Raw genomic sequence first — 24,917 nt, forward strand, 5'->3', positions numbered from 1 at the left:
TGGAATTAGTAGTGTACAGGAAGCCATGAATCTCAAGGCCTGAAGAATTTTTCTTGCAGGGAGTTGGGACTTTGTTGCCATCAATTGAAAATACTGAGTCAGTTGTCCTTGTTTGTCTGGCGTGAGATAAGCCATCTGGGCCGTTGTATTTAAGCTGGCACCCAGGAATATTGTGAGGGCACTAGTTTGGATTTCTTTTCGTTTACTGTGTACCCTAGGCAACTTAATCTTTTTACGAATGCCAGATGCTGTAGAAGAATGTCCTTGCTCTCTGCTTGAATCAGGCAGTCGTCCAGATATTGATATATTTGAATTCCTTTTTGTCTGCAAAATGCAATTACTGGTGCCAGGCACTTGGCAAAGACCCTGGGCGCAGTAGATAAGCCAAAGGGCAGTGCAGAGAATTGGTAGTGCATTGAACCAGCTATGACTCTGAGGTATCTTCTACAATTTTGTCTGATAGGGACATGCAGGTATGCCTCCCTTGAGGTCCAAAGTAACAAGCCAAGCTTTCTTGCCCAACACGGGAAGGAGGTGTTGTAGTGTCAGCATTTTGAATTTCGGAACATCCAGTTAAGTATTTAGAATGGAAAGGTCCAGAATGGGTCTCCAGGCTTTGTCCTTTTTGGGTACCAAGTCTCGAGTAAAATCCTTGTCCTTTTTCCTGCTGTGGTACTTTTTGAATAGCTCTCATGTCCATGAGAGCTGTAATTTGTTTTTATGCCTCTGTCCATTGATTTTGTGGCAGGTCTGGCATTCCTTTTAGCCTTGGAAAAGTGTGAAAGTGGAACCTGTAACCTTGAGACACAATATTCAGCACCCATTTGTCTTGGGTGATTGTTTGCCAGTTTTGAGAAAAAATTGCTAGTTTTCCCCCTAAGGGCGCTGCCAAAAGGGAAGAATTTGGCATTGGAAGGGGGAAGTCATTGAGACTGTTTCCTGTAAGGTTGTGACTTGTCCTCACCTCCTTTTGGGTTTGAAGCACCCCACTGCCGTGGTCTGTAAGATCCTTGTGGCTGAGATCTGCCTCTTGGGCGTCTGGATCTGCCTCTCTGTGGCCTGTGTGACACTGGAAAGGACCAATTCTTTGTAGGCCAATTTATGCTAACACGTGGTGGTTGTACCTGTAAGAAATCCTTCGCTGTTTGCATAGATTTTGCCTTATCCTCCATTTTCTTTAATACCTCTTCTGCTTTAATATCAAATAAATTAACTTGCTGCAAAGGAGCATCCAATAATTTTGCCTTAACATGATCTGGTAAACTTCATTCTTTTAAACCAAGCATGCCTTCGAATCACAGATCCTGTAACTGCTGCTCTACAAGAAGCTTCTAATGAATCAAAACCACATTGCAAAGTATACCTTCCCACTTGTTCAGCTGCTTGCAATAAATCCTGCATTTCCTTATATTCAGGTTGTTCTGCATTTGCACTCATTTTCTGTTTTAATTGAGACAGTAAGTATTGTTGATATTTAAGCATGTGAAACTGGCAATTTAGAGTCCTCACTGCTAAAGTTGTAGAGGTGTAAACTTTCTTTCCCCATCTGTCTAATGCTCTAGAGTCCCTATCCGAGGGAACTGGATTCTTAGCCGTGGAAGCCTTAACCCCTTTGGGACCCTGGGAAATAGTTGCTGGGTCAGCAACAGGGTTTTTATAAGAAATGTGCGAGTCAGGGACTCTGTAGTACCTGTCTGGCTTGACTGGAGCTGGGGGTAAAGAATCAAGATTTAAACTAGATTCAGAGAACGCATCATCCACAATGTCCAACAATGGCGGAATAGCAAGGGGCCTGTGCTGAGGCAGTAAAAGTACGTCTTTGAGCCTTTTCTTGGATTCTGAGTAATTCGGGCCCTCCCAATGGAATTACTCCCGCATGGTATATAAAGTTTCCCCAAAAGAATAATCCTCCGAAGGAGAAGCTGAAGGAATTGATTCTTCAGCATCAGAATCCTCATAGGGGGTAAAGAATATCCCTGGTCTGAAGAGGAATCAGAAAATATTGAAACCTGGTCAGAGGAATCAATCTGTATCCTGCCCAGGCCTTTTATCAGGAGGGGGATGGGAACCCCTAATCAGAGTCATCAAGTCTTCGGACATCTTGAGCATCTGTTTTTAGGCATGGAGGACTGTCCAGGTGAATGCTGTACTTGCTTTTCTGTCTTTAATGTAGGTTTAGTCTTGGCTGTAGTTGCAATGGTAAGTTGAGTAAGCCTGAAAACACCCTCAGAAGCAGATGCCTGCTCAGCGGCTCCGGACCCATCTGAAGAGTTAATCTTCGTTGGCCCAACACCTTGAGTATCCAGAGGCCTAGGTACCTCCACGTGGGAGTCTGTCGCGGTCTGTGGTTCTGAGGTAGCGGGCATCGGGGGCTGCGAAAGCGCCTCACCGAAAAAACGGCGAAAGGCCTAGAAGAGGCTTAGTCAGTTTTGGGCCTCAGATGCCTTTCCTTATCTTCACGTTTTGCACACTGACGTCAGTGAAGAGGCGACAGCAACAGACGCCGGACCAAGACTTTGGAACTCAGGCAGACTGCGGGCCCGCCTGACAGCAGGATAACCCAAGTGTAATGACTGCAGCAGTGAAACACTATGAACATGGATATATTTTTATACTTTTGTCTGCAAAATGCAATTATTGGTGCCAGGCACTTTGTAAAGACCCTTGGAGCAGTAGATAAGCCAAAGGGCAGTGCAGAGAATTGGTAATGCATTAAGCCAGCCTCGACTCAGAGGTATCTTCTGCACGATTGTGTTATTGGGACATGCAGGTATGCACGATTGTGTTATTGGGACATGCAGGTATGCACGATTGTGTTATTGGGACATGCAGGTATGCCTCTTAGGTCTAAAGTCACCAGCCAAGCATTCTTGCCCAGCATGGGCAGAAGCTGTTGCAAAGTCAGCATTTTGAATTTTGGAATGTCCAGGTATGTGTTCAAAATGAATAAATCCAATATTGGCTGCCAGGCCTTGCCCTTTCTCGGTACTAAGAACAGTCTTGAGTAAAAACTGTGTCATTTTTCCTGTTCTAGTACTGTCTGAATGTTCCACATGTCCATGAGGGAAGTAACCTGTTTCTGTGCCTCTGCCCATTGATTGTTTTGGCAGATCTGGCCAACCATTTGCCATTGGCAGAGTGTGGAAATGGAATCGGTATCCCTGTGATACGATGCTTAGTACCCACTAGTCCTGGGTAATTAACTGCCAATTTTAAGCAAAAAGTGCTAATTTCCCCCCTATGGGGGCTGCCAAAAGGTAAGTGCTTGGTGTAGGCAGAGGGAAGTCATTGGGATTGCTTTCTGTAGGTTTGCACTTTATCCCCTCCAGATTTGGAAGTGGAAGCGACCCATTGCTTTGACCTGTATGAATCTTGCGCCTGGTATCTGGAACCCTTAGGGCATCTGGATTTGCTCCTTTGAGCGCTGTCTGACACAGGAAAGGACCATTCTTTTGTACGCCAGTGTCTACTGAATCTTGGTAGCTGCACTTGTAAGAAGTTTAACAGTTTGCATAGACTTATCTTTGTCTTCCATTTTCTTTAGAACCTCTTCTACCTTAATACCAAACAGAGAATCATGATGTAAAGGTGCATCTAGCAATTTAGCTTCAACAAGATCTGGCAAATTTTGATCTTTTAACCAGACATGCCTCCTAATCACTGATACTGTAACTGCGGCCCTGCAGGAGGCTTCTAAGGAATCAAAACCACAATGCAAAGTATGCTTTCAAACTTGTTCAGGTGCATGCAATAATTCCTGCAATTCTTTTTCTGCACATTCTGAAATCAACATCCTTTTCTGTTTCAGCAATGTTGTTGGTACGTAATCATATGAAATTGACAGTTTAAGGCCCTGATTGCCAAGGTTGCAGATGTATAAACCTTTTTTCCCCATCTGTCCAGTGCCCCTGAATCTCTGTCAGAGGGTGTAGGATTTTTTTGCTATTGAGGCCTTAACTTCCTTTGGACCCTGTTAAATAGTTCAGGATCAGGATCAGCAGCAGGGTTTCTAAATAAAAATGTATGGAGTCAGGGACCCTGTAATGCCTGTCAGGCTTACTGGGAGCCGGAGGTAAGGGGTCGGGGTCAAGTCTGACTCCAAAATCACATCATACACAATGTCTAAAACAGGAAGGATGGCTAAAGGCTTGTGCTAAGGGAGAAGGAAATCTCCGAGTCTCTTTTTTGATCCTGAGAAATCTTGACTCTCCCAGTGAAAATGCGCCCTCAAAGTCTGCAAGGTTTCTCCAAATGAATAATCCTCAGGAGAAGATGCAGATGGAATAGACTCCTCAGCATCAGAATCCTTATAGGGAGGTAAAGACCATTCCTGATCAGAAGAGGAATCAGAAGAAATAGAAACCTGATATGAAGATTTATAATCCGTGTTTTGCCTAGGCCTCTTATCTGGTAGGGGATAGGTACCCCTGATCAAGGTAAGAAGGTCTTCAGCAATTTTGATAATCTGTTTTTTAGGCATGGAGGCCTGTGCATGTGACTCATGCGTCGGTTTTTTCGTTTTAGAAGTTGCTTTCATCTTTGGTTTTGCATCTATCGGTTTGATATACAAATGCTGAGGTCTGAATACACCCTCAGAAGCCGGTGCCTGCTCAGCGGCTCTGGACCCATCCAAGGGAGATGCATCCGTCGGTCCAATACCTTGAGTATCTTGCGGCATGCCGGACTCCACATGGGTGTCTGTAGATACCTGCGACTCAAAGGTAGCTAGTATCAGGGGCTGCGAAAGCACCTGGGTACCGGCAACTGGCTTAGGAGAAGCTTAGTCGTCTGTTTTGGATCGCTACTGCCTTTCTCTGTCTTTTTCTTTGCGTTTTTTTATGTACTCCGGTAATCGGATTGCTATCTGATGACATTTCTGGGTAGTTAAATCTGTTTCCAAAATTCTTTGATGCAAAAATATACAGACGCTTAATAGTGCGTTGGTTAAATCTAACACAAAACTGACAGCCAGGCACATTGTGATCAGGGCCTACGCAAGGAATACAGCATAAATGGAAATCCTTATGAGGTATTTGCTTCCCACAAGTAATACTTGTATTAACTTTTTCTGACATCGGTAAAAAGAAAAAAAAGTTTCCCCAACGGGGTACTTGGCTTTAGTGAATACTTTGCTTCTGAAACTCACTGAAATTTTTCAGTAGTCTGCCGACCTGCACTTGCGAAAATGCTTCTGCTTCTGGCACCGCGCGGCAAGAAAGACTAGAGAAAATGGCGTTGGCTGCATGTTTTATACCCCTGATGACCTGACGTCATGGAAGAGGAGACAGCAACCGACGCAGGACCCAAGACTTTGGAATTCAGGCCGACTGAGGGCAACCTGCCAGCAGATTACCCAAATGTAATGACTGCAACAGTGAAACACGAAGAACATCACATGAGAAGCTTGTCTTCTTTTGCATTGCACAGTCCTAAAGAGATGCAACTCTTCTTGGGAATGTTCCTGGGATATACCTTGGTCAATACAGAAAAGACAAAATTGTGCTGGAGGCCTAAAAAAAACCCACCTCATTATCGGAAAACATTTGAGCAGGATGTGTCTGCCACATTCGAAGCGCACTTTTCCTGAAATACCAAATAACTATCAGATACTTGTGAAATATAGGAAATAAACATAATATAAAAATTGTAAGACAAGCTTCCCTGTGAGGTAATCATCTGCAAACTCAAAGTTTGACACAAGAAACTGACTACATTGTGTAAAGCATACCAACGCACATGGTCTGAAGCAACAGCTGAAGATACTGTTGTGGTACTCTTACACAAATGCCTGACCTGGAAGGAGTCAGATATTGCAAAGAACAGAAGGTGAAAAGGTCTGGCACAGTGGCCACTTGCAAACAGGAATCCCGGAAGTAGTACATGACCATCTCGGCTACCATTGAATCAGAGTGCAAAATGTTAAAAAATGTTACACAGAGCAAGAATAAGGTTACCATAACTTTAGTGTTTTCCTTCATTTAGGACTTTTACAGCCACATATGCTTTATGCTAGACTTAATCTGCAACTTTGCCTTTATGGCAATAAATGTGTGCTTTTGCCACAATAGTAAAGTCTGTGAATCTCTCAGGTTGCTAGTACAGCTTTGATGTTCAGCAAGAGAAACTCACAGTTCACCTAACCTTTTCATCAGCAGAGACCCACAATGATTTTCTGCAAGCAACCACCCAAACCCCCGAACAGAAGACTTCTGGAGTGGGTGGAAAGTAATGATGTTGGCCCAATATAGCTGGACAGACAGTAGTACAAGACCTGATTACAGCTAAGTTTTACCCTACACCTAACAATAATTTTGGTACAGATCTTTTTTTTTTTTTTTTTTTTTTTCAAACAAGACAACTTGAACAGTATTTTTTTTTAAGCTTAACAGAAGAGACATGAAGCAGACTAATGAAAGGAGGATTATGAAATGAAATGAGAACTGTCAGCTCAGCTCCACCCAAAAGCACCACACAACACTACTGCCATTAAAAAAAAAAAAGAAGTTGCTATTGACCTTCTAATGGCCTACATTAAAAAATACTCCATTTTCACACACCTTTTCATAACCACCAAAAAATTCACAAGTTTATGCAGTACAAGTAAAGCATAACTCAAATGACACTTCAGAAACAGCTCTACAAATGTGAGCATGCTCCAGTTACCAGACTTGAACTATTGATAGCAACCACAGTACTTAAAGGATATCATGACACTAAATACACATTGTAAATTCCAAACTTGAGCTTAGTTGCCAACAGTAAACCAACAAAACACTGTATACACCAAGGCAGCATTTTCCCACGTAGAACACTCATGATCTCAAGACACAAAAGCAAATTTGTAAGCAACACTGAAGTATAATTAAGACAAAAATTAAAGAATTCCTAAACGCAACTCACCTTCCCATGCTTGCTGAAAAGGGTCTTCAAATCTGTAGCTCTTGTTGACGACGATAAGCCACTCACCCAAAGGTTTTTACCAGAATGGGCTAGCAAAATAAGGCATTAGTCAGAAAAGGTTCTACTTTTAATGTACCATAATAGTCTCTGAAATATATACTACAGCAACACAAATTTTCAAAACTCATTACTTCGAACTTTTCAAAACCAGTGGCATTTTCTGTAAGCCCCTAGAACTCTTACAGCAATGTTTTTCAAGACTATACTTACATGAATATTATCAAATTTCCTCTTCACCATAAAATAATCACCTTACATCTCAATTTCCATGTACATCAAGACAAGAGTATAACTGCAACATGTGAAAGCTCACAAACTGTAAAAACCCTGACCAGGCAGTTCACATGCAAAACATGTACTGCATTAAATACTTAACTAGTGCATCATCTTTATGAAAAGTTTCCCCTACTTGAAAATGCATACAATCGGAAACCTGCAAGAACTACAATGCGAACATGTTACTGTGCACACTGCAAGCAATTACAGGATTTCCCCCCCCCCCACAAAATGGGCACAAAAAAAAAAAAAAAAAAAAAAAAAAAAAAAAATACAGTTCAACAAGCAAATTATGAAAATGCCACTTAAATGCATCTGCCAAGTTACTTCTTTATTGTGGCCTTTCCATCTTTAATGGGCTGCTACTTCCTGAATGAAGGAAAAAAACTATAGTACATTCTGTCAAAGGGAGTAAAACTGTCTCGTTTGTGCATAAGTTTTATTTATCTAATGACCTTAGAAGCCTGGTTGCTACAAAACCACTACCTCTGCAGTAATAAAGAAATGGGTAAAACTTCACAGTTTCCCAGCACCTGGTATAAAACCACAGTCAATAGAAAGGCTGAAGGCCTGTGAAACCTTTAAGTGGCCCTAAAACAGCTCTTGTGAGCATCCTCATTAATGGTTCTGTTAAAATGCACCTTAAATCAGCCACTCCTCCTCAAACAATGAAACTGTCTACAGTAAGGAACTGTAGAACCAAATACACCACTACTCTATGAATCCCCGAACACAAGGAGGAGGGGGTACGACAGGTGGGAATGTGATGAATGACACTGGATAGCACAGATTACAAGTTACGGTAAATACATAACTCATCTGATGCTATCCCCATTATTGATCAAGTACAGTTGTGTACACTTACCATAATTGTACATGTTAGAGTGTATTCACTGTTGTAGTCATTACATTTGGGTAATCTGCTGGCAGGTTGCCTTCAGTCGAATTGATTAACAAAGTCTTAGGTCCTGTGTCGATTGCTGTCCCTTCTTCCATGACGTCAGGTCGTCAGGGGTATAAAACATGCAGCCGATGCCATTACATCAGATTTTCTTGCCCCAGAAGTCAGGTCCCCCCCCCAAATGGGGAGCAATTAAACATAAAAAAAGGGTAAACCTCCAACAAAAAAGCAAATACACCAAAAAGGCTTTTAAGCATAGTAAAGAAAAGTAGAGGTATAACCAAAAGAAGTTAGGGGGCTGGAGGGTAACACGGACTGCAACAGTGAATACACTCTAACATCTACATTTATGGTAAGTGTACACAACTGTACTATGTTCCTCGTGTTTCACTGTTGCAGTTATTACATTTGGGTAGATTCCCAAAGCTATGGTTGGGAGGAGGAGTTTAGATAGCATTAGCACCAGCTATAAGGCCCTGCAAGAATTAAGTGGCAAAGCCAGCTCTGGATTTATAAAAAATTGGCAAATGATAATGCTTGGTGAAAGTATGTACAGAACTCCAGGTAGCAGCTTCTAGGATGTCCCTGGTAGGAACGCCTCTGAGAAAGGTTGAAGTAGTAGATGCAGCCCTGGTGGAGTGAGGTATGATCCCCTGTGGGATAGGTTTTCCATTGTGCTTACAGCAGAAATTAATGCAATGGCTTATCCATTTAGAAATGGATTTAGAAATAGCCTTCCCATCTGCCCTTGCAGCAAATGCAATCAGCAGATGTTCAGATTTTCTTTGAGGTTTAGTCCTGTCCAAGTAGAATCTAAGTTGCATGTGCACATCCAAGGAATGCAGAATCTGTTCCCCTTTGTTCTGTGAATTGGGAAAGAAGGTTGGCAAATGAATGGACTGATAAGGAGCCACACTGGATACCACCTTGGGCATGAAGGATAGATTGGTTCTGAGTGACACCCTGTCCGCATGAAAGATGATGAAAGGCTCCACTGCCATAAGGGCATGCAATTCAGATACCGTTCTAGCTGAAGTGATTACTAAAAGGAAAGCCGTTTTCCAAGAAAGAAATTTTAAGTCTGAAGTAGCAGCTGGCTCGAAAGAAGGTAGAGTGGGTTTCTCCAATACAAAGTTAAGGTCCCCGACTGGGGTTGGAGCTCTCCTGGGTGGTCTCAAATTTAAATTTTTCGCCCCTCAGAGGTACTGCTTGAGCAGTGGATGAGAGAAAAGGGGAGATTCTGTGTTATTAGCTAAAATGACTGGGGCATGGCTTTTAATGGAGGAAAGAGAAAGGCCCTTGTGAAGCATCTCAGTTAACTATTGTAAAATCTGAGGTAAATTGGGTGCTGCTGTGCTCATCCCTTGAGATTGGTTCCAGACAAAATCTTTTCCATTTTTCAGCATAAGATTTTCTAGTTCTAGGCCTCCTTGTCTCTAAGATGACATCACAGGTTTGTTGAGGGATGGTAAGGGAGAGTTTAAGTAATTAGCCAGGCTGCAAGGTTCAGTGTTGGAAGCTGAGGGCGCATAATCTGGTTCTCCTGCTGAGACAGCAGGGAAGGAGACGAAGGCAGGTGCCATGGAGATAACAATGAGACACGGCACAGCAGGGGGTACCAGTGTTGGCGTGGCCAGTCTGGAGCAATCAAAATCATCCTTGGTTTGTCCTGTGACTTTTAGTAGTACTTTGGAGAGCAGAGTCAGCGGGGGGAAGGCATAGACTGATGGATGCTCTATCCTTCAGCTGGAAAAACCTACTTTCCATGCTTGTTTGTGGGGATTCCTTGAGCAAAATTTGTCCAATTGGTAGTTCTGTGGGGGGGGGGAGGCAAACGGGTCTATATCTGGGCTCCCCCATTCGCTTCTAAACATGTTGAAAATCCTTGGTTCCAGTTTCCAGTCGTGTGAGTCCATGAGGTTTCTGCTTAGTCCGTCTGCCAGTGTATTTAAGTTTCCTAGCAGGAATTGAGCTTGTAGGTGCACTTGGTAGCTCAAGGCTGTGTCCCACAATGCCATGGCTAGTCTGCAGAGGGGGTAAGAATGTGTACTCCCCTGCTTGCATAAGTACCACATAACCATGGTGATGTCCATCTTTACCATTAGTTGTCCTGGAAAAATGTAGTCCTTGAAGGCGGTCTGAAAATTCTGTACAGCTAACATTTCTTTTTGATTGATATGCAGGTGCACTTGACTTGGGTTCCATTTGCCCTAAATGCACTTCCCTGCCAGGTGAGCCCCCATGCATAGTCTGATGCATATGTTAGCATTTGGACGGCAGAGGGTGGTGTGAAAGGTAGTCCCTTGTTTTGGTAGCAGGCCTCTGCCCACCAAAGGCACTCTAGGCGTAGGCAAGGTATGATAGGAATCATTGTTTCTAGGCTGCGAGAATGCTGACTCCATAAGCTTTTTAGATACCACTGTAGTCTCCCCATATGCAGTCCTGCATATGGAATTAGAAGAATGCAGGAGGCCATGAACCCCAAGGCTTTCAGTATTTGTCTTGCAGACAAGCAGGGTTTTTATGACCACTTGTTTGAAGTAGGTTGTCAAATTAATCTGCTTTTCTGGTGTGAGGCAAGCCATCTGGGAAGTTGTATTCAAGCTTGTTCCCAGGAATGTAATTTGTTGACAGGGTACCAGTTGTGATTTTTTTTTCATTTGTGGTGTACTCCAGACAAGTTAGAACCCCTTTTACAAACGTCAGATGATTCAGAAGCATGTCCCGGCTTTCTGCCTGAATTAGACAATCGTCCAGGTATGGGTATATTTGAATACTTTTCTTGCAAAATGCAATAAATGGAGCTAGGCCCTTTGTGAATACCCTGGGCGCTGTAGATAAGCCAAAGGGCACTGCAGAGAACGGACAGTGCATGCAGCCCGCTTTGAAGTGTAGGTATCTTCTGCAAGACTCCCTGATAGGGATGTGCAGGTATGCCTCTTAAGTCTAGTGTTGCTAACTATGCATCTTTGCCTAGTATAAGATGCAGCTGGTGAAGCTTCAGCATTTTGAATTTTGTAATCAACAGGAAGGTGTTTAGAGTAGAAAAGTCCAGGATAGAACACCATGTATTGCCTTCTCTGGGTACCAGGAGAAGTCTCAAATAGAAACCTTGTCCCTTTTCCTATTCTGGTACCAACTGAACAGCCACCATGTTTAAGAGAAAGAGTACTTGATTTTGGGCCTACACCCACTGATTTAGGGGTAGAGCTGACCACCCACTTGGAGTTGGTAACGTGTGGAAGTCAAATCTGTATCCTTGGGACTCTACATTTAAAACCCATTTGACATGGGTAATGAGTTCCCAGTTTTTGGCATGCAGATCAATCTTTTTCCACCTAAAGGAGCATTCAGTTGGGAAGTGCATGGAAATTTTAAAAGCAAGTCATTGAGACAGTTTTCCATAGGGGGGAGTCTTACTACTCCCAGATTTGGGTGTGGAAACCCCCCACTGCTTAGTCTTGTGTGTCCCTTGGGACTGCAACCTGGTGTTTCTACTGTGTCTGGGTTTGACTTGAGAAGACCCTGGAAGGGGCCGGAAAGGACCAATTCTTAGTGGGCCAGTGCCTACAAAATCTAGGAGGTTGAACCTGCAAGAAATCTTTGACAGTTTGCATAGATTTAGCTATACCTTCCATCCTTGATAGAATTTCCTCAGCCTTGTTGCCAAACAGGCGGTCCTGATTTAAGGGAGCATTCAACAATTTATCTTTAACATGATCAGGCAAAGTTTGCTCCTTAAGCCAAGCATGCCTTCTAAGCACAGGCCCAGTAACAGCAGCCCTGCAAAAGGCCTCTACTGAATCAAATCCACATTGCAAAGTATGTTTTCCAATCTGTTCAGCAGAATGCATTAAATCCTGTAATTCTTTATGTTCAGCAGTCAGGAATCAACATAATTTTCTGTTTAAAGCAATCCAATAACATGTTGACACTAACATACGAAACTGGTAAGTTAAAGACCTAATGGCCAAGGTTGCAGAAGTGTAACCCTTTTTTTCCCCATCTATCCAGCGTCCTGGCATCTCTATCAGAGGGGGGGGGGGGGGGTAGGATTTTTAGCAGTAGAAGCCTTAATGCCCTTAGGTCCCCGAGAAACAGTCTCTGGATATGCAATAGGATTTCTGAAAAGGAACTTGTGAGAATCAGGAAAGTACAGTTTTGTACCTACCATAAATGTAGATGTCCGATAGGAATGCATCTGCAGTCCTTACAAATGGGTTGTCCTGTCATCAGGCAGCCCTTCGGTCGGCCGGCCGGATTCCAAAGTCTGGGTCTGGCCTCGGCTGGTGTCGCACTTCACCCGAAGTCATTGCTGCAGTTATTCGGGTATAAAGGCATCAGCTGACGCCATTTACCTCAGCGTTTCTTGCCCCAGATGCCAGGTGCCCTCTAGGAAGGCTAAATTTGGATAAATACCAATGATTCCAAACAGTAGAGAGCAAACAAAAAATAAGCATGTATGTACATATATACAAACAAATACACCATAATAGATTGCCCCAGCTAGCTATAGGATAGCCAAATACCCCAGGAGTACCACAGAGGGGAAGGAGGGTGGGTAATCCTGACTGCAGATACATTCCTATCTGACATCTACATTTATGGTAGGTACAAAACTGTACTATGTCCTTCAAGGATGCATCTGCAGTCCTTACAAATGGGTAGAATACCATAGCCAAACTGGGGGAGGAGGCAAAAGAGAATTATGGTGTAGTTAAGATCCCTTGCAAAACAGCAGTGGCAAAACCTGCTCGGGATCTAGAGTATAAAGGTAAATTATAATGCTTGGCAAATGTATGCACGGAGCTCCAAGTAGCAGCCTCTAAAATGTCTTTGGTAGCCACTCCTCGTAGAAAAGCTGCGGTAGTGGCTGTAGCCCTTGTAGAGTGAGGCCTGATGTTTTCTGGAGTTTTCTTTCCATGGTAGGAGTAACAAAATCTAATGCAATTTCCTAGCCACTTAGAGATTGTCTGTTTTGAAATTGCTTTTCCTTCCATTCCTGTTGCATATGCTACCAGTAGCTGGTCAGTTTTTCTATTGCCCTTGGTCCTGTCCAGGTAGTAGCGTAATTGTCTATGTACATCCAAGGTATGCAACAGTCTTTCTTCCCTGTTCTGTGGGTTGGGGAAGAATGTAGGTAGGTGGATAGCCTGATTTAAAGATACTCTGGAGACCACCTTAGGCATAAAAGTAGGATTTGTTCTCATGGACACTATCCTGATGGAAGATCAGAAAGGGCTGTACTGCCATTAATGCCTGTAGCTCAGATACCCTTCTTGCTGAAGTGATTGCCAGCAGGAAAGCAGTTTTCCATGATAAGTATTGTAATTCTGCTGTTGCTGCTGGTTCGAAAGGAGGAAGTGTCAATTTTTCTAGCACAAAGTTCAAGTCCCATGCAGGCAATGGTGGTTTCCTGGGTGGTTTTACATTTTTTATTCCTCTCAGAAACTGCCTGAGCAGAGGATGTGAGAAGACTGGAGGATCCAAGTTGTATTCTGCTGAAATAGCTGATGCATGAATCTTAATGGAAGAATAGGACAGGCCTTTGTGGAAGAGCTCTGCCAAGTATTCCAGGATGTTGGCTATGCTTACCAGTGACACATCTTCTCCTTTTGCAGTACTCCAAATGAGATATCTTTTCCATTTTGCTGAATAATTTTTCCTTGTTGAGGGTCTGTGAGCCTCCAAGATAATGTCTTTAACCCTTTGGGATAAATTTGGGTTATTTGTTCTTATGCAATGTTCCAGGCAGTCAGCTGCAGAGTTTTCAGGTTTGGATGCAGGGTGTTGTAGTTGTTCTGTGTTAACAGCAAGGGAACTAGGGGTAGGGGCCATATTTGTTCCAGAGACATGCTCCTCAGTAATGGATACCAATGTTGTCTTGGCCAGTCTGGAGCTATCAGAATGATCCTTGGACGGTCCTCTTTGATCTTCAATAGCAGCTTGTGCATCAAAGGAAGTGGTGGGAATGCATATGCTGTCAGGTTTTTCCAACTGAAAGATAGGGAGTCCACCTTCCAAGCAAGTGGGTGGTACGTCCTGGTGCAGAATTTCTTTAGTTGGTGATTGCGTGGGGATGCAAATAAGTCTATTTCTGGGAGTCCCCATTTTCTTGTAATGGTTTTGAAGATGTCCGGATGCAGCATCCATTCGTGGGCATCCGTGGTAGTCCTGCTTAATATGTCTGCTAGAATGTTTTCTTTTCCTGGTACAAAGATTGCTTGTAACTGAATGTTGTAGCTCAGGGCCACATTCCAGAGGTCCAGTGCCATCCGGCATAGAGGGTACGAATGTGTGCCTCCCTGCTTGTTGATGTACCACATAACTGTGGTGTTGTCTGTCCTTATCATCAATTGACCTTGTTGAAGAAATGGTCTGAATTGCCAGTTTTACTGCCAGCATTTCCTTTAGGTTGATGTGTAGGTGTAGCTGGTCTTGAGTCCATAAACCTTGTATGCACTTGTCCAGCATGTGGGCCCCCCAACCGAGGTCTGAGGCGTCCGTTGTGATGGTTTGGCTTGGTTGAGTGCTGTGGAAGGGCAATCCTTTGTTTGATTGACAGGCCTGAGCCCACCATTGGAATTCTTGCTTCAGGCATGGAATTATTGGAATTTGGGTTTCTAGGCTGTGCTTGTGTTGAGACCATAAATTCCTTAGGTACCACTGTAACTTTCTCATATGCAGTCTGGCATGTGGAACCAATATTATGCATGATGCCATGTAGCCCAAGGCTTGCAGGAATTTTCTTGCTGTTAGATGGTTCTGCTTTGTTAATGCCAAGAAGTAGAGGGAGTTGCTCCTGTTTTTCTACTGTTAGGAATGCCATTTGTTTTAATGTGTCCAGCTCCGCACCCAAAAAGGTTATCCTTTGGGATGGTATCAGCCTTGACTTTTTTATATTGACTGTATATCCCAGGGCTTGTAGTAGGTAAATGACCCTTTTCAAGTCTTCTGCTAGCTTGTTTTGGTTGTCCGCTTGTATCAGGCAGTCGTCCAGGTAAGGGTAGATTTGGATTCCCTGGAGCCTGCAATGAGCAATTACTGATGCCAGGCATTTCGTGAACACTCTGGGCGCAGTAGATAAGCCAAAGGGCAATGCTGAGAATTGATAATGCTCCGATCCTGCAAGAAATCTGAGGTATCTTCTGCAATTTGGTCTTATGGGGATGTGCAGGTATGCCTCCTTGAGATCTAGAGTTACCAGCCAAGACTCCTTGCCCAGCATGGGAAGAAGTTGCTGTAGGGTCAGCATTTTGAATTTTGGAACAATGAGGAATGTGTTTAAAGTGGACAGGTCGAGAATAGGTCTCCATTTGCTTTCTTTTCTTGGTACCAGGAAGAGTCTTGAGTAAAATCCCTTCCCTTGCTCCATAGATGGTACCTTTTCCACAGCTCTCATCCTTAATAGAGTTATTTGTTTTAGAGCTTCTGCTTTTTGATTTGGAGGTAGGTTTGGCATTCCTCTCTTCCCTGGTAGAGTATGGAAGTGAAACCTGTAACCTTGGTCTATTGTCTGCAAAATCCACTTGTCTCTTGTGATGTAATGCCAGTTTGTTGAAAATAAAGCTAGCTTCCCGCCTAAGGGTGCTTCTAGTTGTTCCCTGGTAGGCGGTGCCAGAGCCAAGTCACTGTGATTGTCCTGTAGTAGTGGTGGTGGCTGTGTCTGTGGTTGTACCTCGCTGGTTGTTACCCTGCCACTGTCGTCCCCTGTAGGCACCCCTGGATTGGCTACTGCCTCTTGAATGCCTATTCCTGCCTCTGAGCTCTGGAGGAGTCTGGAAAGGACCAATTCTTGGAGGGCCAATTCCTGCTAAACCTTGGAGGTTGGACCTGTAAGAAATCTTTCACTGTTTGGACAGATTTTGCCTTCTCTTCCATCTTCTTCAGCACCTGTTGTGCAGGAGAGCCAAACGAATTGATCTTGTCCATGGGAGCATCTAAAAGTTTTGATTTGACATGGTCTGGTAAGGCCTGCTCTTTTAACCATGCATGCCTTCTGATAACTGTACCAGTCATGGCTGATCTAAAGGAGGCCTCCAGTGCATCATAGCCACATTTTAAAGAATGGTTACTGACTTGCTGAATGTTATGAATCATTTCCTGAACAGATTTTTTGTCTAATGGTTCATCCGAGGACAGCTTTTTGGTTAACTGGTCTAGCATAAATTCTTGATACTGGATCATGTGAAATTGACAGTTCAAGGCTATAGCTGAAAGAGTAGCAGAAGTATAAACTTTTTTACCCCATCGCTCTAAGGACCTGGATTCCCTTTCAGAGGGGAGGGGGTTTTTGGCAGAAACAGCTGCTACAGCCTTAGGACCCTGGGAGATAGTCTCGGGATCTGCAAAAGGAGCCTTATACAAATGATAATGCGTGTCCGGGACCCTGTAGTACCTATCGGGCTTAGCAGGGGCCGGAGGTAGAGAATCAGGAGCAGTACAAGCATTATTAAATGCATCATCTACAACAGAAAGAACTGGAGGTATGGCTAAAGGCCTATGTTGTGGTAAATGCAAAAAGGTTCTAAGCCTTTTTCTGGAGTCTGAAAAATCCTGGCCCTGCCACTGAAATTGTTCCCTCATAGAATGCAAGGTTTCCCCAAAGGAAAATTCCTAAGGCGGAGAGGCAGAAGGGATGGACTCTTCAGCATCAGAGTCTTCATAAGGGGAGAAAGGAGCCTCTGGAGGGTCTGTATTATCTGAATCATCAGAGGAATCATCTGTGGAGACTGGCTCAGGGGGCTCTGCTCTAGGCCTCTTCTCTGGAGGTGGTTGAGAGGCCCTGTCTGGGTGAGGTTGGGATCCCCGGATTAGAGAAATGAGATCCTCTGCTAGACTAAGCATTTGTGAACTAGAGCTAGGCCTGTGAGAGGGGGTCTTAGCAGGCACAGATTTAGTAGCTTTAGCTGCTTTAGCCCTGGCAAAGGCCTTAATGGACATGGCTGCAGGTGGCCTAGCAGCTCCACGTGCAGGGGTTGAAATATCCAAGGGAATAGTGTCAGATAATTCCTGTGAAACTGCAACTGCAGGAGGGATTTCAGAAGCAGATTCCACCAGGTTGGAAGAGGCCTCGGTAGAAGGTAAGTTTTCGGCTGAAGGAAGAACCGCTTGCTCGGTTTCAGCCGAAACCAAGACACTCGCGGTTGGCTTAACCGCGGTTTCGGCCGAAACCGCGAGTGTCTGTCCTTTTCCTTGCGCTTTTTTGATATTTGCGAAGTCGGAGGATCAGACGGCATAATATAAGCAAAATTGGAGCCAAAAAACTCCTCAGCAAATTCCGACAGACGTCTAAGCGTCCGTCGGTTAAAAGAGGCACAGGCTAGACAAGCTGCTACGTCGTGGTCTGGGCCTAAACAAGGTAAGCAGTAAGAGTGGAAATCTTTATGAGGTATTTGTTTCCCACAAGTTAAAACGTTATTCACTTTTTCTGACATCGGCTGAGGCAAGAAAGAGTCCCCAATGGGGTACTTAGCTTTTTAGAAGTCTTCGGTAGTAGAAGTATTAGGTAGTAGTAATCTCTGGATCTGACCGACCGGCACTTGCGAACAGCTTCTGCTTCGGGCGCCACGCGGCAAGAAAGACTGGGGAAAATGGCGTCGGCTGATGCCTTTATACCCGAAGAACTGCAGCAATGACGTCGGGTGAAGTGCGACACCAGCCGAGGCCAGACCCAGACTTTGGAATCCGGCCGACCGAAGGGCTGCCTGACGACAGGACAACCCATTTGTAAGGACTGCAGATGCATCCTTGAAGGACATCCCTGTAATATCGGTCAGGTATTCTGGGAGCAGGAGGCAATGAATCAGGAGCCAAACTAGATTCTGAAAAGGCATCATCAACAATATCCAGTACAGGAGGAATAGCCAAAGGCCTATGTTGAGGAAGGAGTAAAAAATCCATAAGCCTCTTTTTAGAATAAGAAAATTCCTGGCTTTCCCAGTGGAAATGCTCCCGTAGAGCATGTAAGGTCTCACCAAAAGAAAAATCCTCAGGAGGAGAAGCAGAGGGAATACAGTCCTTTACATCAGAATCCTCATAAGTAGATAAGGGCAAATCCAGATCATCAGAAGAATAAGAAAAGTCAGAATCCTGGTCAGAAAATTCATAAACAGCTTCAGCCCTAGGTCGCTTAGAGAGGGGGGGGGGGTAGGCTTCCCCTAATTACAGTTATAAGATCTTCAGCCATTCTTATTTGTTTTTTTAGGCCTAGAGGCCTGAGCATGCAGTCTGGGAGTGTTTTTAAGGCATGGGTCGAGATTTTGGCCTAAATGAAGGAGGAGTCTGTTTAATATGAAAGTCTGTAGGCCTGACTACACCCTCAGAAGCCGGCCTGCACAGCGGCTCCGGACACATCCAAGGTAGAGACATCCGCGGGTCCCACAGCTGAAGCATCTCGCAGCAAACCTGACTACGAATGGGTCTCGACAGAGGCCTGCGAGTCAGAAGTAGCGGGTATAAGGGGCTGCAAAAGCACCTCACTGAGTACCGGCAAACTGGCCACTGGCTTAGAAGCGTCATCTGCAGTTTTGGACCTCGGTGGCCTGTCTCTATCTTTACGTTTTTTTTTTCAGAATCCCGGTAGTCGGAAGGGTAACAGACATTTCTGGATCATTAAACAACCAAAATATTTAGATGCGAAAATATTCAGACAACAGATACTGCACAGTTTAAATAAAGCACAAAACCTACAGCGAGGTACGTAGTGGTCAGGGCCTAGGCAAGGAATACAGTACGAATGAAAATCTTTGTGAGGTATTTGCTTTCCTCAAGTAATACAATTATTAACTTTTACTGACACTGGAAGGAAAAAGAAAGAGTCTACCCAATGGGGTACTTAGCCTTAGTTGAAGACTTCGGTTCTGAAACTCAAACAAAAATTTCAGGAGTCGGCCTACCGGCACTTGCAAACTGTTTCTGCTTCGGGCACTGTACGGCAAGAAAGACTGATGTAATGGCGTCCGCTGCATGTTATATACCCCTGACGACCTGACGTCATGGTAGAAGAAAAGTACAGTTTTGTACCTACCATAAATGTAGATGTTAGAGTGCTAATACAGCTGCAGTCGTAACAGATGGGTTCTCCTGCCGTCAGGCGGGTCCTCGGTCGGCAGAATTCCAAAGTCTAGGTCCGGCGTCTGTTATCGTCGCTTCTTCCCTGACATCAGTGCGACAGGGGTATAAAAGAACCAGCAAGACGCCATTTTCTTCAGTCTTTCTTGCCCCAGATGTCAGGTGCCCCCAGAAGGAAGGCAATACATAAAATAATGTAATAATGCAATGCAATATAATCAAAAACCAATAGTTGCAAGCAAATACACCATAAAAGAATACCCCTAGAGGGGAAGGTGGGAGGGAAACCTGGACTGCAGCTGTATTAGCACTCTAACATCTACATTTATGGTAGGTACAAAACTGTACTATGTTCATCGTGCAAACAGCTGCAGTCATAACAGATGGGTAGAATCCCAAAGCTAAGAAAGGGGTGGTAGGCACTAGGTGGAGCTAGGAGGAGCCAAAATGCCCTGCAAGACTGCAGTGGCAAAGCCTGCTCTAGACTTGGAGTACAATGGTAGGTTGTAGTGCTTAGAGAAGGTATGCACAGAACTCCAAGTGGCTGCTTCTAAAATATCCTTGGTAGGCACTCCTCTGAAGAAGGCTGCAGAGGTGGCTGTGGCCCTGGTGGAATGAGTTCCAATGCCTGTAGGTACAGTTTTGCCATGAAAGGAATAGCAAAAGCGTATGCAGTGGGATATCCATTTTGAGATAGTCTGTTTGGATATTGACTTTCCTTGAGCTCCTACCGCAAAGGCCACAAAAAGCGGTTCTGATTTTCTGAAAGGCTTTGTTCTGTCCAAATAATAACGCAGTTGTCTGTAGATGTCCAAGGAATGCAGCAATCTCTCCCCTTCATTTTGAGGATTAGGATAAAAAGTAGGTAAATGTATGGCCTGATTTAAAGCTACCCTGGATACCACTTTAGGCATAAAGGATGGGTTGGTACGCAATGAAACTCTGTCCTGATGGAAAATGATGAAAGGCTTGACAGCCATAAGAGCCTGTAGTTATGAAACTAGATAGCCAGAAGGAAAGCGGTTTTCCAGGACAAATAATTGCAAATCTGATGAGGCAGCTGGTTCAAAAGGGGGCAAAGTCAGTTTTTCCAGAATGAAATTAAGATCCCAAGCAGGTATTGGTTGTTTTCTTGGAGGTCTTAAATTCTTAGCCCCTCTGAGGAACTGTCTTAATAGAGGGTGAGAGAATAAAGGTGGATCGGTATTCTGCATAAATGGCTGAGGCATGGATTTTGATGGAGGAGAACGAAAGTCCACTGCTTAGCAGTTCGGCCAAATATTGTAGTATTTGAGGTAAATTCAGTTTTCCAGGGCACTGGCCCTTTTTCTCATTCCAAACACAAAAATGTTTCCATTTTGCAGAGTAAGCTTTTCTAGTCAATGGCCTTCTGGCCTCCAAAATGACATCCTGCACCTACTTTGAGAGCAGGGCCTGCTGTGATGCTAAGGAATCTTCCATGCGGCTAGATTTGAGTGTCTTCAGCTGACTGTGAAGAGTTTTCAAGCTGTGCAGAGTCAGAAAAAGAGGCATTAGAGGCAGGGTCCATGGTGGGGAATGAGTCAGGCTCCTTAGTAGTGGGTACCAGTGTTGCCTTGGCCAGTCCGGAGCAATGAGGATCATCTTTGGTCTGTCTGCTCTGGTCTTCAATAGGACTTTGGGAAGCAGAGGAAGAGGTGGGAAGGCATAAACCGTCATTGATGTCCAACTGAAAGAGAGAGTGTCCACTCTCCAGGCCTTTGGATGGAAGATCCTTGAGCAGAATTTTGTCAATTGATGATTTTTGTGGGAGGCAAAGAGATCTATGTCTGGCCTTCCCCATTCTTGGATTATTTCTGTAAAAACTTTTGGATGCAACTTCCATTCGTGTGGATCGGTCATGTTCCTGCTTAGGTTGTCTGCCAGCGTGTTTTCCTTGCCTGCCAAGTACGGCACTTGTAGTCCCATTTGTAAGTCCATGGCCATGTTCCAAAGTGACATGGCCAGTCTGCATAGGAGATAAAAATGTGTTCCTCCCTGCTTGTTTATGTATCACAACTGTGGTGTTGTCTGTTCTTATCAATAGCTGACCTGGTTGTAGAATGTCCTTGAAGGCTGTAATAGCATTCATCACTGCTAGCATTTCTTTTTGATTGATATGAAGGTGCTTTTCTTTTTGGGTCCAACTGCCCTGAATGCACCGGTCGGTCATGTGCGCCCCCCCCAGGCGTAGTCCGAGGCGTCTGTTGTGATGACTTGATCTGCTTGAGGCCTGCTGAATGGAAGACCTGAGTTTGGCATGCTTGAGCCCACCACAGAAATTCCTTTTGCAGACATGGAATTAGTGGTATCATTGTTTCCAAACTGTGGCTGTGTTGAGACCATATGTTTTTTTAGGTACCATTGTAGTTTTCTCATATGCAGCTTTGCACATGGGATTAGTAAGATGCAAGATGCCATGAATCCCAGAGCCTGCAGGATTTTCCTTGCAGTCAGCCTGGTGCAATTTGCCAGTGTTTTGAAATATTGAATTAGATGCCCCTGCTTCTCTGGCGTGAGGTAGGCCATCTGGGTGTTTGTGTCCAAATTGGCACCCAGGAAAATTATCTTCCGAGAGGGTATTAGTCTTGATTTCTCTTTGTTGACTGTGTATCCTAGAGAGTTTAACATTATTACATAAGCCAGATGTTTCAGAAGAATGTGCTTGCTGTCCGCTTGGATCAGGCAGTCATCCAAATAAGGGTATATTTGTATCCCTTGAAGTCTGCAGTAGGCAATTACTGATGCCAGGCATTTCGTGAATACTCTGGGCGCAGTTGATAAACCAAAGGGCAATGCACAGAATTGATAATGTATTGAACCTGCAAGAAATCTGAGGTATCTTCTGCAATTTTGTCTGATTGGGACATGCAGGTATGCCTCCTTGAGGTCCAATGTTACCAGCCAAGACTCCTTGCCCAGCATGGGAAGAAGTTGCTGTAGAGTGAGCATCTTGAATTTTGGTACGAGTAGGAATGTGTTTAGGATGAAAAGATCCAAAATAGGTCTCCAATTTTTGCCCTTGCTTGGCACCAGAAATAGCCTGGAATAAAAACCTTCACCTTGTTTGTGCGTAGGTACCTCTTGAATAGCTTTCATGTTTATAAGATCTGAAATTTGCGTTTGTGCCTCTGCCCTTTGATTGTGTGGCAGGTTTGGCATGCCTTTCATTTTTGGAAGGATATGAAAATGGAATTTGTAGCCTCTGTTTATAATGTTCAGGATCCATTTGTCCTTTGTGACAATATGCCAAATTTTTGAGAATAGTGCCAGCTTTCCTCCTAAGGGGGCTGCCATTTGAGACCTGGTTGGCATGCAAAGAGGAATGTCATTGGTTTTGCTTTCTGAAAGATTGCGAGTTGTCCTCACCACCTCTGTGTAGGAGCTTGCCATTGTCTGCCTCTGTACGATCCTTGTGATTGTCCTCTGCCCCTCGGGCGCCTGTATCTGCCTCTTTGGGGTCTGTCTGTGGCAGGAAAGGACCAGTTTTTGGAAGGCCAATTTCTACTAAAACGTGGGTGTTGAACCTGCAGAAATTCTCTCAGTTTGCATTGATTTAGCCTTTTCCTCCATTTTCCGTAATACTTTCTCAGCATTTGCCCCAAATAGTACATCCTTTTGAAGAGGGGCGTCTAGTAATTTAGCTTTGACATGATCAGGCAAGGCTTGTTCCTTGAGCCAGGCATGCCTACGTATGACTGAGCCTGTAACAGCAGCTTTACATGAGGCCTCTAGAGCATCAAAACCACATTGTAAGGTACGTTTCCCCACTTGTTCTGCACTATGCATCAAATCCTGCAACTCCATGTCTGGTTGTTCAGGTTGTGAAATTTTACTTTTCAATTGAGATAACAGAAACTGTTGGTATTTTAGCATATGAAACTGACAGTTTAAGGCCCTCATGGAGAAGGTAGCCGAGGTATATACCTTGTTTCCCCCACCTTTCTAAGGATCTGGAATCTCTCTCAGAAGGCAATGGGTTTTTGGCAATGGAGGCCTTAACTCCCTTGGGCCCCTGTGAGATGGTTTCTAGATAAGCAGCATGGCTTTTGTATAGAAATTGGTGCGAGTCAGGAACCCTTAGGTACCTGTCAGGCTTAACTGGAGCTGGAGGGAGAGAGTCCGGGTTAAGGCAGGCATCCGAGTAAACATCATCTAGGATGTCCAGGACAGGAGGTATAGCCAGAGGCCTGTGCTGGGGTAACAAAAGAAATTCCCTGAGCCTTTTCTTGGAATCTGAATAATCCTGGCCTTCCCAGTGGAAGTGTTCCCTTAAGGTATGCAGAGTTTCACCAAATGAGTAATCCTCGGGGGGGGGGGGGGGGGGTACAGAAGGAATAGATTCCTCTGCATCAGAGTCTTCAAAAGGAGAGTAAGACTGTTCCTGATAATCAGACAGAATGCTCTGAAATAATGGAGCCCTGATCAGAGGAGGGGGAATCTTCCTTCACTCTGGGTCTTTTGTCCGGAGGTGGCGGAGAACCTCTGATTAGAGTAATTAAATCCTCAGCCATTTTAAGCATCTGTTTCTTAGGCATGGGGCCTGGAGATGGGCCCTGTGTAGCTGGTCTCTTAGGGTGCATGGTAGCTTTAGACTTGACGAAAGCCTTGATGGAGAAAGAAGAGGAAGGTCTGAAGACACCTTGAGTGGAGGTGGACCTGTCCACATTCTGTGTTTCAATGCCAAGCATGGCTTCGGTATCTGTAGTCAGGGTGTGGGCCGAGGATCCTGCGACTTCGGGTACAGGATACACCGCCAAAGATGTAGTCGGTAATCAGGGGCTGCGTAGGTGCCTCGCTGAGAACCGGACCACGTGTAGTCGGCCTTGGCGTGGTGTCAGAGGCCGCGGACCTCGAGTGCCGGTCCTTGTCTTTGCGTTTAGACAAACGCAGAGTCGGAGTATCCGACGACATAGTATAGTTAAATGCTTTCCCAAAATAATTCTGGGCAAACTCTGCCCGACGCTTAGTAGTGCATTTGTTGAATGTAGCACAAAAACGACAGACCGAGACGTTGTGGTCTGGGCCTAAACAAGGTATACAGAGGGAATGGAAATCCTTATGTGGTATTTGCTTCCCACAAGAAATACAATTATTAACTTTGTCTGACATCGGTCTGAGGCAAGAAAAAGTTTCCCCAACGGGGTACTTAGCTTTTAAGAAGACTTCGGTTCCAAATTTTTTTGTAATCTCAGGAGCTGGCCGACCGGCACTTGCGAACTGCTTCTGCTTCGGGCACCGCGCGGCAAAAAAAGACTTAAGAAAATGGCGTCGGCTGGTTCTTTTATACCCCTGTCGCACTGACGTCAGGGAAGAAGCGACGACAACCGACGCCGGACCTAGACTTTGGAATTCGGCCGACCGAGGACCTGCCTGACGGCAGGAGAACCCATCTGTTATGACTGCAGCTGTATGCACGATGAACATCAGCAACTGACACAGGACCCAAGACTTTGTTGATCAGGCCGACTGAGGGCTACTGCAAAGCAGATAACCCAAACGTAATGACTGCAACAGTGAAACACTAAGAACATCTGAAATCTCTGCAGTCTGAGACGGGCTGCTACCACTGCCATATATTTGATGAACACCCGGGAGGGCTGAGGTGAGACCAAAAGACAGGGCTCTGAACTGAAAATGACTGTCCCACAGCCAGAAGCACAGTAATCCTCTGGAGCATCTGTCGATT

The 24,917-nt window shown here is 44.5% G+C and overlaps 1 protein-coding gene across 2 annotated transcripts in view; it reads right to left on the bottom strand.

The window, feature by feature from the left end:
* LOC122817656 (scaffold attachment factor B2-like) overlaps positions 1–24,917 on the bottom strand; it is a 1,188,489-nt gene that overhangs the window by 801,120 nt on the left and 362,452 nt on the right. For both annotated transcript variants that reach the window (XM_044090719.1, XM_044090720.1), the window contains exon 8: positions 6,901–6,989. In XM_044090719.1, coding sequence (XP_043946654.1) covers positions 6,901–6,989 — 89 coding nt within the window. The remainder of the gene's footprint in view (positions 1–6,900; positions 6,990–24,917) is intronic.

This window comes from Protopterus annectens, chromosome 13.part0, assembly GCF_019279795.1.
Source record: "Protopterus annectens isolate FY-2018-M chromosome 13.part0, PAN1.0, whole genome shotgun sequence".
Taxonomy (NCBI): Eukaryota; Metazoa; Chordata; order Ceratodontiformes; family Protopteridae; genus Protopterus; species Protopterus annectens.